The sequence below is a fragment of the Rhinatrema bivittatum genome, chromosome 16 (genome assembly GCF_901001135.1).
Source record: "Rhinatrema bivittatum chromosome 16, aRhiBiv1.1, whole genome shotgun sequence".
NCBI classification, from domain to species: domain Eukaryota; kingdom Metazoa; phylum Chordata; class Amphibia; order Gymnophiona; family Rhinatrematidae; genus Rhinatrema; species Rhinatrema bivittatum.
The window spans coordinates 35,028,994-35,042,960 of NC_042630.1; the positions used below are offsets into that span (position 1 = coordinate 35,028,994).

The 13,967-nt window shown below is 44.8% G+C and overlaps 1 protein-coding gene across 1 annotated transcript in view; it reads right to left on the minus strand.

Annotated features, from left to right (window-relative positions):
• ETV3L (ETS variant 3 like) overlaps positions 1 to 8,796 on the minus strand; it is a 33,573-nt gene extending 24,777 nt beyond the window's left edge. The window contains exon 1 of the mRNA XM_029579776.1: positions 8,791 to 8,796. Within this exon, the coding sequence (XP_029435636.1) occupies positions 8,791 to 8,796 (6 nt within the window). The remainder of the gene's footprint in view (positions 1 to 8,790) is intronic.
• Between the last annotated feature and the right edge of the window lie 5,171 nt (positions 8,797 to 13,967).

Below are 13,967 nucleotides of genomic sequence, written 5' to 3' on the forward strand. Positions count from 1 at the left end.
TCCAATATTTAAAAACCCATTTTTTTAAATTTCCCAAACACCAAAACAATATTTCTAAAAGCACACACATCAAATAACACCCAATTAATTAAAATCAATAAGGATTTAAAAATAAAAATCATTCACTCTTCATACCTGGGAACATTTGACTTCCGGTCTCCCTAAGATTGTCGAGGAGTAGTGGGAGGGGAAGGGAGGTGCACAAACTTTATCCTCCCTCATATACATACACATTATCCTCATGCCTACACAGACACACACATTCTTTCAAAACTCACAGGTGCTGGCTAGCTCCCTCTGTCTCAGGCTCACCTCTCAGGCACATGTACACTGGCTCCATTCCCCCCAACACCCATACCCACACGTTCCACTCCCTCTACTTCACACACACACACATGCTGGCTCCACTCCCTCTTCTCCACACGCACACACATATATGCTGGCTTCACCCCCTCTCCTCGACACACACATGCACGTGCAGGCTCTGGCTCCAGTCCCTCTCCTTTAGTTGGGCCACAGAATTCCTCCAACTCTGCTGCTGGGTGGGATGGACTTCCTCTGTGGCTGCTGGCCTCCTCCACCTCTGCTGCCAGGTGAGATGGGCTCCTCTGGTGGCCACATGACTCCTCCATTTCTGCTGCAGGGTGGGATGGGCTCCCCCAGCAGCTGTGGGCCTCCTCCTCTTCTGCCACAGGGCGGGAGGGCTTTCCTGGTGGCTGCAGGCATCCTCTTCTGCCATTGGGCAGGATGGGCTCCCATGGTGGCCATATAGCCTTTTCTATTTTTGGGGGGGATGGGATTCCCTTTCCTCTTGGTGCCCAGGGGCCTTGCCCCCCCCCCCCTCTCTATACCATTGGTTAAATGTGAACACAATCCAGGAGGGTCCAAGGACATGAGGATGGGAGAGCTCTATACTAACTCTATAGTATAGGGGAAGAGGGGAGCAGAGCTCGGGAGATTAGAGAGACACAGGAAGAACTCCACTACTGTTACAGTATAAGGATGAGAGGGGAGCAGAGCTCAGGGGGTTTCAGGGACATAGAGGAACTCCTCTAATGTTATAGTATAGGGCAGGGAACATTTACCCATGGATTACCAAACCGTCTGCCCCAAGAAGAAAGTCACTTTCAACTTTTTCTCCTCTTCGCCTCAATTCTTCAGAAGATGAGCCTGGATATTCTTCTTCTATTCCATATATACCTCCATTGTCTTCTGTGTCTTTTTTAGACCAGAGGACAAATCAACAACAGCCAAGGTGACAACCAGCTCGTGGCCGACTCTGCTCTCAAGTCCTTCCAGAACTCCATATAATGACACGCTCACAATATCCCACACCGAAAGACCCCCCTGGCTTTCACACATGCAGTAAGAATGTCATCAGTGGTTAATTTATCATCTAGGACTTTTTCTTCTGCAGAAATTAAATTACTTGAAAAGGGACTTTCATTTGTACCATCTCAACACGATTATTTTTACAATTTTTCAGGGCTCTTACGATCTGGCTTTTCTTCTCTACCCGTCCCCAGACATCCGATGGCTTAAGGATTTTTCACAAATCCTCTTGGAATCCATCGGATATTATGACCCATTACTCGTTTCCTTTGAAAAACTGATTTTGTTTCAATTGCATTGTTTTGAATCACAAAGACCTTTTCAATCTCAGAATATGACTAGAGAAGACTATCATGCCTGAGGTTCCCTTCTCACAGATGACTCCATTGTGATCAAACCAGTGGATAAGGGGAGTGGAGTGGTTGTGATGGACCGTCAGAAATCCATAATGGAATTAGAACGACAATTAGCCCTCCACACTTATTGCATTCCTTTATCCACTGACCCAACATTGACTTTACAAAATCAAATCTCTGATTTTGTATCCGCTGCATTAGATACTCAACTAATTATCTCCCGTGAAGCCAATTTTTTGATAGAGACTTTCCCTCATATGCCAGTCTTTTATGTTCTCTCAAATACATAAATCACTCATCGATTCACCAGGCAGATCTATCATTTAGGGATTGGTTCCGTTTTGTGGACATTTTTTTGAAACCATTGGTTCCTCAAGAACACTATTTCCAGGATTCCGGGCATTTCATTCAATTGATGCACCAGTTAGTTCTCTCTTGAACTCGTCTGTTATTAATCACATTGAATTTGGAATCCTTATATTCCAACATTCCTCAGCTTGAAGCTATAGCCTTGGTTAACACGGTTCTCTCTGAATGTACTGATGTTCCACAGCTTTTGATTCTTTTTCTAGTAGCTTCCACTCGGATTGCTCTTACAAATATTTTATTTTGCTTTTGATGACAACATTTATCAACAGGTTAAAGGTACTGCGATGGGGGCCACGATGGGTCCCGACATTGCCTTACTGTATGTAACTGACTTTGAAAACAAATTTTTATACCCATCCAAATTCTGGCCATTTATCAAAGTCTGGTTAAAATACATCGAAACATACAAACAAGAGAGGAAACAATACAATTGTTATAGAACAATTTTTGTGGACAAATTTTTAGCACCTATAGTGAAATCATTACCTTCGTTTGTAAGGGACACTACAGATATGATTTTACAATTGGAAGATCTGGCAAAAACATTATGTCCTTGTGAGAATTTGGCATTAGCAACCATAGATGTGGTTGCTTTATATACAAATATACCACAGGATGGTGCCATTGATATCATTAGCAAGACTCTAAGGGAGACCATGCCTGATAATCGGATACCAGCTGATTTTGTGATAGCTTTGGCAACTATGGCATTACAGAACAATTACTTTTTATTTGATGGGAGTTACTATCTACAAACAAAAGGGATAGCGATGGGGGCCTCAATGGCGCCTGATATGGCCAATCTGTATATGGGCAATTTTGAGGCATTTTGGTTGCCCAGGAATCCTTTCAGGATGTACTTTAAATCATGGAAATGTTATATTGACGATATCCTGATTGTATGGCAAGGGGAGGTGGAAATTTTTGATGAGTTCATTCAGTGGTTGGACACTTGTGATCCCAATTGAAATTTAATCCACTTTTAGTAAAATCGGAGTCTCTTATTTGGATACCTTTATAAAGGTGCAAGAATGGGGTTTTGAATTCACGCTTTTATCAAAAACCAACTGATAAGAATACTTTGCTGCGGTATGAAAGTTGCCATCCACAACACTTACGATCGAATCTGTCTAAAGGACAATTTTTAAGATTAAGATGTTTATGCTCTGATACCAACAATTATAAGATAAGAGCATGGGAGATGATAGAGGGGTTTCGGCAGAGAGGGTATCCATTGAGTATCTTGAAAAAAGCTTATAAAAGAGCCCGTTGGGCCAATAGAGATCTCCTATTGATGCCAAAAAGAACTGTGTAGAATAAAGAAGAAATTAGATCAGTTTGTGTACTGCCCTTTTTCTCCCAATATTTATCGGGTGCAGAAAAGTACAAGGAAACACTGGCATATATTAAACCTACATGACATCTTTAAAGAATCTCCCAGTTTTGCCTTAAAAAGAGGCAAGAACATTAGGGATAGAGTTGTGCACTCTGACTTTGGAGATGAGCTTGTAAGGCAACCGGAGAATCCTATGACGGGACATTACCCGTGCGATAAGTGTTTGGTTTGTGCCCAGTCCTTCAGTGGTACTGTTTTACCTTTTTTTAAAAGGGGCAAATTCCATTTGAGATCTAGGACACTAAAGGTGTCCACTAAGATCTAGTTCCACTAAAGGTGTTATTTATGGTATTTGGTGCCCATGCCCACTTCTCTATATAGGTAAAACGAAATGTCATTTAAGGGTGAGGATGGTGGAACATAGGAGCGCGATTGTGAGAGAGCGTGTTGAAGCACCTTTGGTACAGCAATGCTTGTTGAAGAGACATGATTTATCAGTTTTGAAGTTTGCGGCAATTGATCAATCAAAGGAGTCAGAACAGGGTGGTGATTTTGACAACCTCTTATTGCAAAGAGAACAAAAGTGGATACACTTTTTTGATACAGTGGCCCCGGGTGGTCTAAATAAGTAGATCGATTGGTCGGTGTTTTAGTTTAGAATCTTGGGTCTTTAAATGTATCAGATGGTTTTTGATTGTGATTGACAAGTAAAACTTCCGGCGTATGACGTAGATAAAAGGTTTAGGAAGTGAAGGGGTTGTTTGAATGCTGTGGCGCCATTGATGTGACTTGATGGAGCTGATGAAATTGAAACTCTTTGAATAGTTTATAGTGAAGTAAGTAAGGAATTGGCAGTAGTTGCAAGAAAATAATTTGAAGAAAGTCTTTACAATTGGATGATGTGATTGGAGTGAGAGTACGTGAGAGTGTTTTTAATGTGTTTATTTGTAGGACATATGCGACATCAGACAAGGCGTCTTGATGACTCATACTTACGAGGTGTCCCCTGATGAAGGCTGGTGACAGCCGAAACATGGTCCATGTTGGGCAATGTTGGAACGCTACAGTGGGAGCTAAGTATTTTTAGTGGATTATAGTATATGACAAAATAGAAATATCATAAAAATATTTTTGGGATATAATTAAGTTGGTTTGAATATGGATATTAATTAGATGTGTAGACGATACAACATCAAATGATTACAGTGAAGTGCAGAAACGCCTGATGCTGTTTGTGGCCCATTGCGTGGCGATAGACAGTGAATTAAAAACTATTTTGCACTGATGTCTGATGACGTTGTTCATATAGTTAAAATTTTTTATTGTTCTATAACAATTGTATTGTTTCCTTTCTTGTTTGCACGTATTCGTTTTTGAGGGGAGTTTGGCTTCTGCGTTGTGATTTAAAATACATCGCTGACATGTTTCTAGTTTGGGAAGGCACTGAAATCCAATTCTATATGTTTTTGGACTTGTTGAACTCATGTAATTCTCACTTGCGGATTTCTGCATCTGTGGACCCAATTAAAAGTGCTTTTTTAGATGTCACAGTACACATCACTTCAATACATAGAAAACCTACTGACAAGAAAACACTATTAGCATATACAAGTTGACATCCATGTCATTTGCGTCATAATATTCTGGTTGGTCGGTTCATCCACTTACGTTAACTATGTACTGCATGTGAAGAGTTTACTCTCCAAGTTAAAACAATGACTTCAGATTTTTTACATCGTGGTTACCCTGCAAGAATTATCAAACACGCTTACAAGCGCATCCTTTATGTCAATCAAGACTTTCTTTTTACAAAGCCTCCTCCTTCTGTTGAGGACGAAATAACTTGTGTTCTCCTCTATTCACCAATGAGCCAACTCATTTTCTCTTTGACGCAGCGACACTGGTCATGCTTACAACCTCATTCAGTTTTCCAAAAGCACCTCCGCTTTGCATTCAAATGCTCACAAAACCTATGGGATAGACTAGTTTCTTCAGAATTGAAAAGAAGGTAGTTTAATAATCCCACCCCCTTTGGCCACTTAGCAGGAGTGCGGTCCTTCTCCACCAAACACACCACTCTCATCCTCCACCCTCTCCAGTCAATCTTCTTTCTCAACCTCTCTCCCCTCCAGAGGACCTCCTCTCTCAATCTCTACCCTTCTAGCTAATACCAGTTTCTCACACCTTCCCAACTCATCTCTCTCATCCCATCCAACTCTTTTCATATCATCCCAGCTGATCCTTTCTCACCTCCCAGCCATTTGAATAACCCCTGATTGATCCTCTCACCTCTATAACACCCAATTGATCTGTCATCCCTTCCCTCTAACTCCATCGCCCATCCCCTCTCTTTCACCTTCCAGCCTTACCTCCTCTCCTCCAATCCTTCTCTCACATCCCTCCCAACTGACTCTCTCTCACCCCTGGCTCCTCTCTTACATACCACAATTGATGTTCTGTCATTCCCTCCTCCAATTCCACAACCAATCCCTCCTGCATCTGATCCCTCCCTTTGAACAGACCCACTTCTAAACACCCCTCTGGTCAGGGACAGCAGCAACATTTTCCTTGTGCTCTGGGCCAAAAGTAGATGACAAATGGTAGGAAGAGAGGGTAGGCTGCTAGCAGGGGCAACATTTTTATTTTGGGTAGGTTCAGGGGTGAGTGAGGAGAGCGGAGCAGCAGCAATCTCCGTGAACATTCAGCCTCCTGAGTTTGAGTTCCCCTATGTCTCTAACCTCCTGAGCTTTGCCCTCCTCTTAACCATGAACAGTGGCACTAGAGGAGTTACAGGAAGTTTGATATGGTTGAGACACCGTGTCAACCTCAAAATGGCAACAGTCTTTTTGGACTAAGAGGTTTATCTTGTCCCTGATGAAGCATAGTGTTTGCGAAACATCGGCCGTGTTGGGCTGGTTTTGATATTTATCCTGTCAATGACTGTTGTCACTAGATTTTTTGTGGACTTTGTTACTATATATTTATTATTAAAGAAAACAATAAAATATAAATTAAGACGAAGGACAATTATAAAATAAAGAAAAATAATTTTTTTGCCTTTTTTTGAACATCATGTTTTTAATGAAGGCGAATGATTGAGAAGACCGGTTGGTTCTGCTTTGCATACACAATGTCTGGTAGTTGAAATCTCCCGTTATTACTGTATGCCAAATTGGTTAGGTTCCCTAACATCTCTCTTAGCATTTCATCATCCATCTGTTCATTTTGGGCACGTGGATGGTAGTATACTCCTAGCGCTATATTCTTCCTCAATACACATGGGATTTTCACTCATAAAGATTCTACTTAAGAACATAAGAACATAAGAAAGGGCCCATCAAGCCCAGCATCCTGTTTCCAACAGAGGCCAAAACAAGGCCTCAAGAACCTGGCAATTACCCAAACACTAAGAAGAACCCATGCTACTGATGCAATTAATAGCAGTGGCTATTCCCTAAGTATAATTGATTAATAGCCATTAATGGACTTCTCCTCCAAGAACTTATCCAAACCTTTTTTGAACCCAGCTACACTACTTTGCCTTTATTCTCCTGTAGGATCTTTATCCTGTTGGACGCTATGCCATTCCTAAAATAATGCGCCAACCCTGCCCTCCACAACGTTGATCCACCCTATCATTTTGATATAATTTGTACCTTAGTATAGCACTGTCCCATTGGTTATCCTCTTTCCAGCAGGATTTTCAGATGCCAATTATATCTACCTCTTCATTCAGTGCTATGCACTCTAACTCTCCCATCTTACTTCTTAGACTTCTGGCATTAATAGACATTTCAAAGTGCGTTTTTTTGTTTGTATTAACAATCTGCATATCAGTTGACTGGAATTTATTTTTTTTAGCTCAGGTGGTTCTTTGCTTATAGGCACATGGGCTACTCTTGCTTTTTATTGGAACCTCTCTCTCAGGATGCCCTAACTCCTCTGTTATTTCAGCATCCTTCAAAGATAACTCCCTCCAAACCATGCACTGCCGAGCGACTGTCGGCTTTCCCCCATGCTCTAGTTTAAAATCTGCTATCTCCTTTTTGAAGGTTAGCGCCAGCAGCCTGGCTCTACCTCGGTTAAAATGAAGCCCACTCGTTCCGAAAAAGGTGAAAGGGTGGGTGGGGGGGGACGGGGGGGACACTAGAGAGTCCTCCCCCATCCCCTCTCCTTATACTACAAGGTAAGAGGGGAGCAGGACCCAAGCGGTTACAGGGGCACTCCTCTAGTGTTACTCTTATAGAGTGAGAGAGGAGCAGAGCTCAGGAGGTTACGGGATACAGAGGAACTCCTCTAATGTTGTATAGGGTAGTAGAACCCAGGAGGATAGACAGAAGAAGGTGGTGGGGACTCCTCTAGTATTATATTATATGATAAGAGGGAAGCAAGACTCAGGAGGTTAAAAGGTCATGGGGGGAAGCCCTCTAATATTACAGTATAGAGGTGACAGGGATACAGGGGAACTCATCTATTGTTACAGTACAGGGGTAAAAGGGGAGCAGATCTCAGGAGGTTCCCTGTAGCCTCCTGGGCTCCAGGGCTGGTGCATCCATTAGGTGAACTAGGGCTTGTGGCCCTAAGCAGCACACAGTCAGCGGCACAAACGAGATAGGAGTTGGGGCCGAGACCGGCAGGGGGCAGCATGACCGGGGGTGGGGGCAGGCACAAGGCAGAAGTTGCCTAGGGCACCCACTATCCTTGCTCCGGCCCTGCTGGGCTCAGCTTCCCTCTCACCCCTATACTGTAACATTAGAGGAGTTCCCCTGTGTCTCTGTAACCGCCTGAGCTTTGCCCTCTTCTTAACCATGAACAGTGGCACTAGAGGGAGTTTACAAGGAAAAGTTTAAGGGTAAGAAGGAAGGATAACCTAGGAAGTTACAGGGACATAGGAGAACTGCTCTAGTGTTACAGTATAGGGGTGAGAGGGGAGCAGAGCCCCAGAGGTTACAGGGACACAGGGGAATTCCTTTATTGTTACAGTAAAGGGATAAGGGGAAGCAGAGCTCAGATTAAAATTAACGCTAAATTATAAAGTGCATGCTGTCAGTTACAATATCTGCTCCTCCCTCTTTATGTTTTCTTACAATCTGTAGCTGTTTCACCCCTTATTTCTGCTCATTATGTCCTTGCCATCCTCTTTCTGTCCAGAGCAGGGCATGAACTGCTATCTCCGGTGAGTCCTGGTAACAGACTTAAGCTGTTCATCCCAGGGTAGCTCAAGGTGCCTCTCAGTAGCAGGCAGGACTTCTGAAATCCTCCACCCACAGCTGGCCAGTAACCTGCAGGAAAACATAGAGACATGACGGCCTGCCCATCCATAACCCCCCCCTGCTCAGCTCAACCATCCCTTCTGCTCCCTCAGAGCCCCTCCTCAAAATCATCCCATTCACTTACCTCCATCTTCCAACACATGCCCCCATCCCTCCCTTAAATAAAAAAAAAAGGGACAATGAAAAAATATACTTAACAAGAGAGTAAGAGAACAAAACAGGAAAAACCAGCAGCAATGCATCACCCACTCTATTTATTTGCGAGTCCTCCAAAAACAGGGGCTTTCTGGCAGTAAAACACAATTTTCAGTCCCCACCATCCTCTTCTGAGCAACAGCTAGAGTTTCGTCTCTCTTGGGAAATCTTTAAATTAATTGCAAGGGGTGCGTGAGCGTCTTCTCTTTAGTGGATCGATCGGTGGTTACTGGTGTGAGAGAGAAAGGGCGCTAGGCTCTCTCAAGTCTCTCTCTCTCAAAACGGTTTGTCCACAAATTCTCCGAGATGGAAGAAGCTCCAGCAGTTTATTTCCCCAGAGCCAGACCAAAAAAAACAGATCTCATCCGCAAGCGCTCATTTAAAATTCAAGAGGGACCCTCTAGCTTTTCAAAGCAGTTCTTCATGGATAGGCGCCAGGATAAGGTTGTTGCTTCCACCTTTAATTATAAAGAGAAATGAACGCTTTTGCATATCTAGTGCTCTCGTCCAAAGCCCTCCGCAAGCCTAGATGGGTCAGGCCACCACATCCAGGGCCAGATTTAAGGTTTTGGCGCCCAGTTTGTGCAGGCTCGCGGGGCCCTGTCGATGCTCGCACCCGACGTCATCAGCCACGGTCTGAGGTTGGGCGGGCGAGTTGATGATGCCAGGGCTGCTGCTCGGGTATGGCGCTTTGCCCTGTGTGGGCAGGGAGAGGTTTGCAGCAGGGGTCAGTGGGAAGAAATTCACAGGCTGGAAGGTGAAGGCAGGAGCTGGAGGGGAGAGTGGTGAGGAGGGAGGAAAGATGGAGCCCAGGGATGGAAGAGGGAGAGGAAAAGCACAGTGGGGGCTGCAGGGAGGGGGGGATCCCAGTCACAAACAGTCTTCCATCGAAAGAGGGAAGAGGTGATTTTGTGCTATACTGAGGGAGGGGTTGCTGCATCTGGGTGACATAACCTGCTGGTCTGTTGTGTTTCTTCTCGATTCCCATTCAACGAGCTCCAAAGTGCGGTCTCCTTCCCGGCATAGATGAACATCAGTAATGTGGCTCTGTCTAGAGAGGAAAAAAGTTTGCCACCCCGTCCTCCTCAGCCATCTTTAGGGGGAAGTTGTAAGCCAGGGTGGACAGAGTGATCATGGCAGCATCCTTTTGAAGTGGCTCCACTGCACTGCCAGGCTCCTCCTCGGCCTGGGTATTTGGTGCCTTCAAATTCAGCCCCCTCTTGCTTAAATTCCAGCCCGACCACAGCTCCCGTGGCAGGAGGAGCAGCCATCACAAGTTCCAGCTGTTCTGCATGGTGGAGCGGTTAAGGGTCAGGAAAGACGTCTCCCCTTAAAATAACCGGGGCAGAAAAATCCATCTTAGGTGGAGCAGGTCCCTCAGAGGGAAGGAGTATGCCACCCACTTTCAGGGCATAAGGGATGTGCCTCCCAGCTTCCTAAAGCAACGCACCAGGGAGTATCTGAAGACTCAGGCTGCATGACAGCTTGAATTATTCCGGCTTTTACGTTGGGGCCGATGCAATAAACGTGCACAGAAAATGGGCGCTCAGTGTTAAGTGCCTGTTTTCCTCACGCACCCACAGTCACCTCTCCTGGGCTCGCGATCCACTATTAAAGCGAGGGGGTCGTGCTAAAAAAAAAGGAGGCGCTGGGGACAAATGTGCATCCCTAGCACAGGAGAGGTGGCTGTCAAGCGGTCTATCAAGGCAGTTGGGAAAAATGGATGCTGACTGTATGAGACACGCACAAGGTACACGGCCTGGACCATGGATCTTGTGGGTGTATTAGATGGCCAAAACTTTTTTTTATAAATCCTGCTTTATTTGGTCCCTCCTTCATAGTATTGCTCTGATACTCTTAGGAGAAATCAGAGAAAGCAGGTTGTTTGTTTTTTTTTCAACGCGCCCTTCAGTGTGACATATGGGGCTGGCGTAAAGTTTTCCGCATTGCAAGGGCGCACTGGCCGTGCGGAAAATTTATTGGATCGGGGGGATTAGCTAATAGCCTCATCTACATGAATTTCCAGGTGATGAGCGCCATTAGCTACGCGGTGACTTGGACGCGCTAAACCCCGTATCGGATTGGGTCTTATGGATGTGTCCAAAATGCGCATCCAATCACCTGTTAAGCCGTGCGCAGCGGCCAGCACACAGCATTCCATCGACCCCTTTGAGCTTAATAATGAAAAGCTAGAGGAGATAGAGCGAGCGCTAGAGAGCTAGCGAGCTAGAGAGAGAGCGCGATCTATGTATATACACAATTTAGATATCGTTTTAACCTTCAGGTGATGATAAAGGGCTTCTGACCTGTTCAGGAACGACTAGCTAAGCAGACGGCCAACTTACACTCTCAGTTCACATCTTTCAACACATAATGAGGTCTAACATTATCAGTAACAAATTGCCTTTGGTGTGAGGTTATATGACACACCAGCTTCCATACTAGACTGCGGCTCCCAGTATAGCGGAATTGGTTTTTCTCCCCTCTCACACTCATTTTTAGGCTAGGCTGAAAGAAGTTTAGTAGGGTACAGACTGAAAATGGTTTTTGTGTTAGGGGCATTGACTGGGTGAGCTGAAGCAAGAGAGAGCCTACAGGCCAAAAAAAATAGAATAAGCTATGAAGATTGATCATCTTCTCACTAGACAACGCTGGCACATTGGTCAAGCTTGTGGGTAGAGGAAGGATTTCAGGTTCTCTTTAATTAATCCAACACCCTTTGCTACCAAAAAACAAAAAAAAGGGTTAACTACTTCTTCCAGGTGCAGGCACCCGAGGGCAACATCCCATGCAGTACCCTAATCTCACTCTGCTAAACACAAAAAATAAAATGAACGCTGCAGCCATTAAACATCAACAGTGAGCCAGTGCTAACCCAGTCAAAAAAAAAATTTGGGGGGATTTTTTTTGTTTTCTGCAGCGGACGATGCCGACTTCAGCCCAGAAGTATAAAAACAGTGGGGGGGGGGGGGGGGGGGGGGGGGGGGGGGAAGAAAGAAAGCGGCCGAGGCTCCAGTCTAAATGAGAGCTGAGATGAGGCAATTACCTGATCAATACAGGTGAAATTGAGCAATCTAACAGATCAATGGCAGAGAAACGCTTCTCACGGAGCTTCCCCTCACCAGAGCTGAGGGCACAAGCCTGGAAAGCAAAAGAATAGCCAGAGAAATGGGGGGTTAGCGAGGCTCAGCAAAACCCAAAAAGACCCGAGCTCCAGTCCTAATTCCGCAATGCTCACAGCCTGGCTCGGAGCCGCGTTCAGCTATCTGGGTCCCTGATTTGTTTTGGTGGCAGAGGCAAATGATCTTCGGCTAACTGTGCCATGAAGCACTCCTGCTCCTAGCATGGTATAGAAAGCGGGGGGAGGGAGAAGCAGAGTTATGGGCATACCCTAAACCCAAGGGCTAGAACCCTGCCCCCACCACCAGTCCCTGCCTAGAGACCACTGCCCCAGCTCCAGTTAGGTGGTGTAACTTCTGGGGCTTTAACTTAACCCCGTTTTCATGATTTTCCGGGAAAATATTTTTTTGTCAGGAAAAAACCTGTTAATAAATATTGCAAACACTCTTCCGCCCCCCTCCCCCCCCAACAAAAAGTCCTCTTCGTGCCAGGTTCTTGTGACCTGGATTAGGCACTGTTGGAAACAAGATGCTGGGTTTGATTGGACCTTCATTCTGACCCAGTACGGCAATTTCTTATGTTCTTATGACACAGTACCCTGGGGTCAATTCCAGACCCTGTTCCTTGGATCACCTGACTCTGGGGAAGCAAAACCAGTCATTGCTCAACAGTGGTACCTAGTATTAGACTTGGAAAGGAGAGAATACCGGCCATGGCTCAACAGCGACACCTTGAGCTCACAGATGGGGAGGCAGGGGGAAGAACACCAGTCAATCATTGTCCAACAGCGCCACCTAATGGTCAGATTTGGTGTGCCTATGTACCATCTTCCAGGGCAGCAGATAGGGAGGATTTTTAAAAACTGAAGGGTAAATCCCAGCTGAGCTGCAATTAGAAGGGGTATCAGAACTAAAGAGCAGAGGAGGACCGGACCAGCAGGAAGGCCCTAAATCACCTCCATACTCAAGAGCCGTCATGGAAAAATGGGGATCCTCTACCAGTCCCCAGCCATGTGACCTTGGCAACACCATTGGGTCTGCCCACTGCTGGAGGACGGTCCCCTGCGTGGCGCGGCATCTCGCCGAGGCCAACTCGTGCGAGAAGAAAATCAGACTCCTGGGTGGCTGAGAAGGCACGCGGTGCCGTAGCACTAGCGGTGGAACCAAACCCGTTCTCCCCCCAAACTTTAAATATTCAGCTCTGCAATTCTGTACCATATCCCTACTTACTGACCAGAACATATATCCCCAACCCTTCACAAGGAAGTACCTTCCCCACGCAAAGAAAAAAGCTTCCACAAAAAACGAATCAAAATTTTGGTTTGTTTTTTTTTTTTTAATTCAAAAAGGGTATTTTTTAAAATTTTAATCTTTTTTAAATTTGAGGTAAAATACTTTACTTTCAAATCTCATACAAAATACAGCGCTGTCCAATACCCTGGGGAAAAATATGCATATTATACATATATTTCTATAATGTTACATCATATATACATAATATATGCAAAAAACCTTTGACAACTTTATAGAAAGTGGAACGGCTAAAAGGCACTGCACGAAGGTAGTTAGAGACTACTTACACGTATGTACATATACACACTTCTTTTAATGCTAAAACTGACTCAAATACCTCATTGGATGAAAAAGCAAAGCTTAAACGTAGAAGCAGTAAGAAAACTCCTGCAGCCTTAAGAACAAGTTTTTCACCAAAAGCATGCAGCAAAAAAGAAATGTTTAAACGCCTAACTGCATTTCTCTTTTAAAAACCGAACAGCAGAAAGCAAAAAAATTGTGTTAAAAGATTCGCAAAACTCAAAATGCTTTTTTTTTTCTTTTTCTCAAAACCATCTGGATTCACAACAGCCAACCCAAGAAATACAGCATCAGGTTCCTTTCCCTGCCAACATAATCACGGAATAAACGGAAGGACTGTCCGTCCCCCCTCCCCCCCCCCCCGACGGAGGGGGAGAAAATTCGGCATCACTTG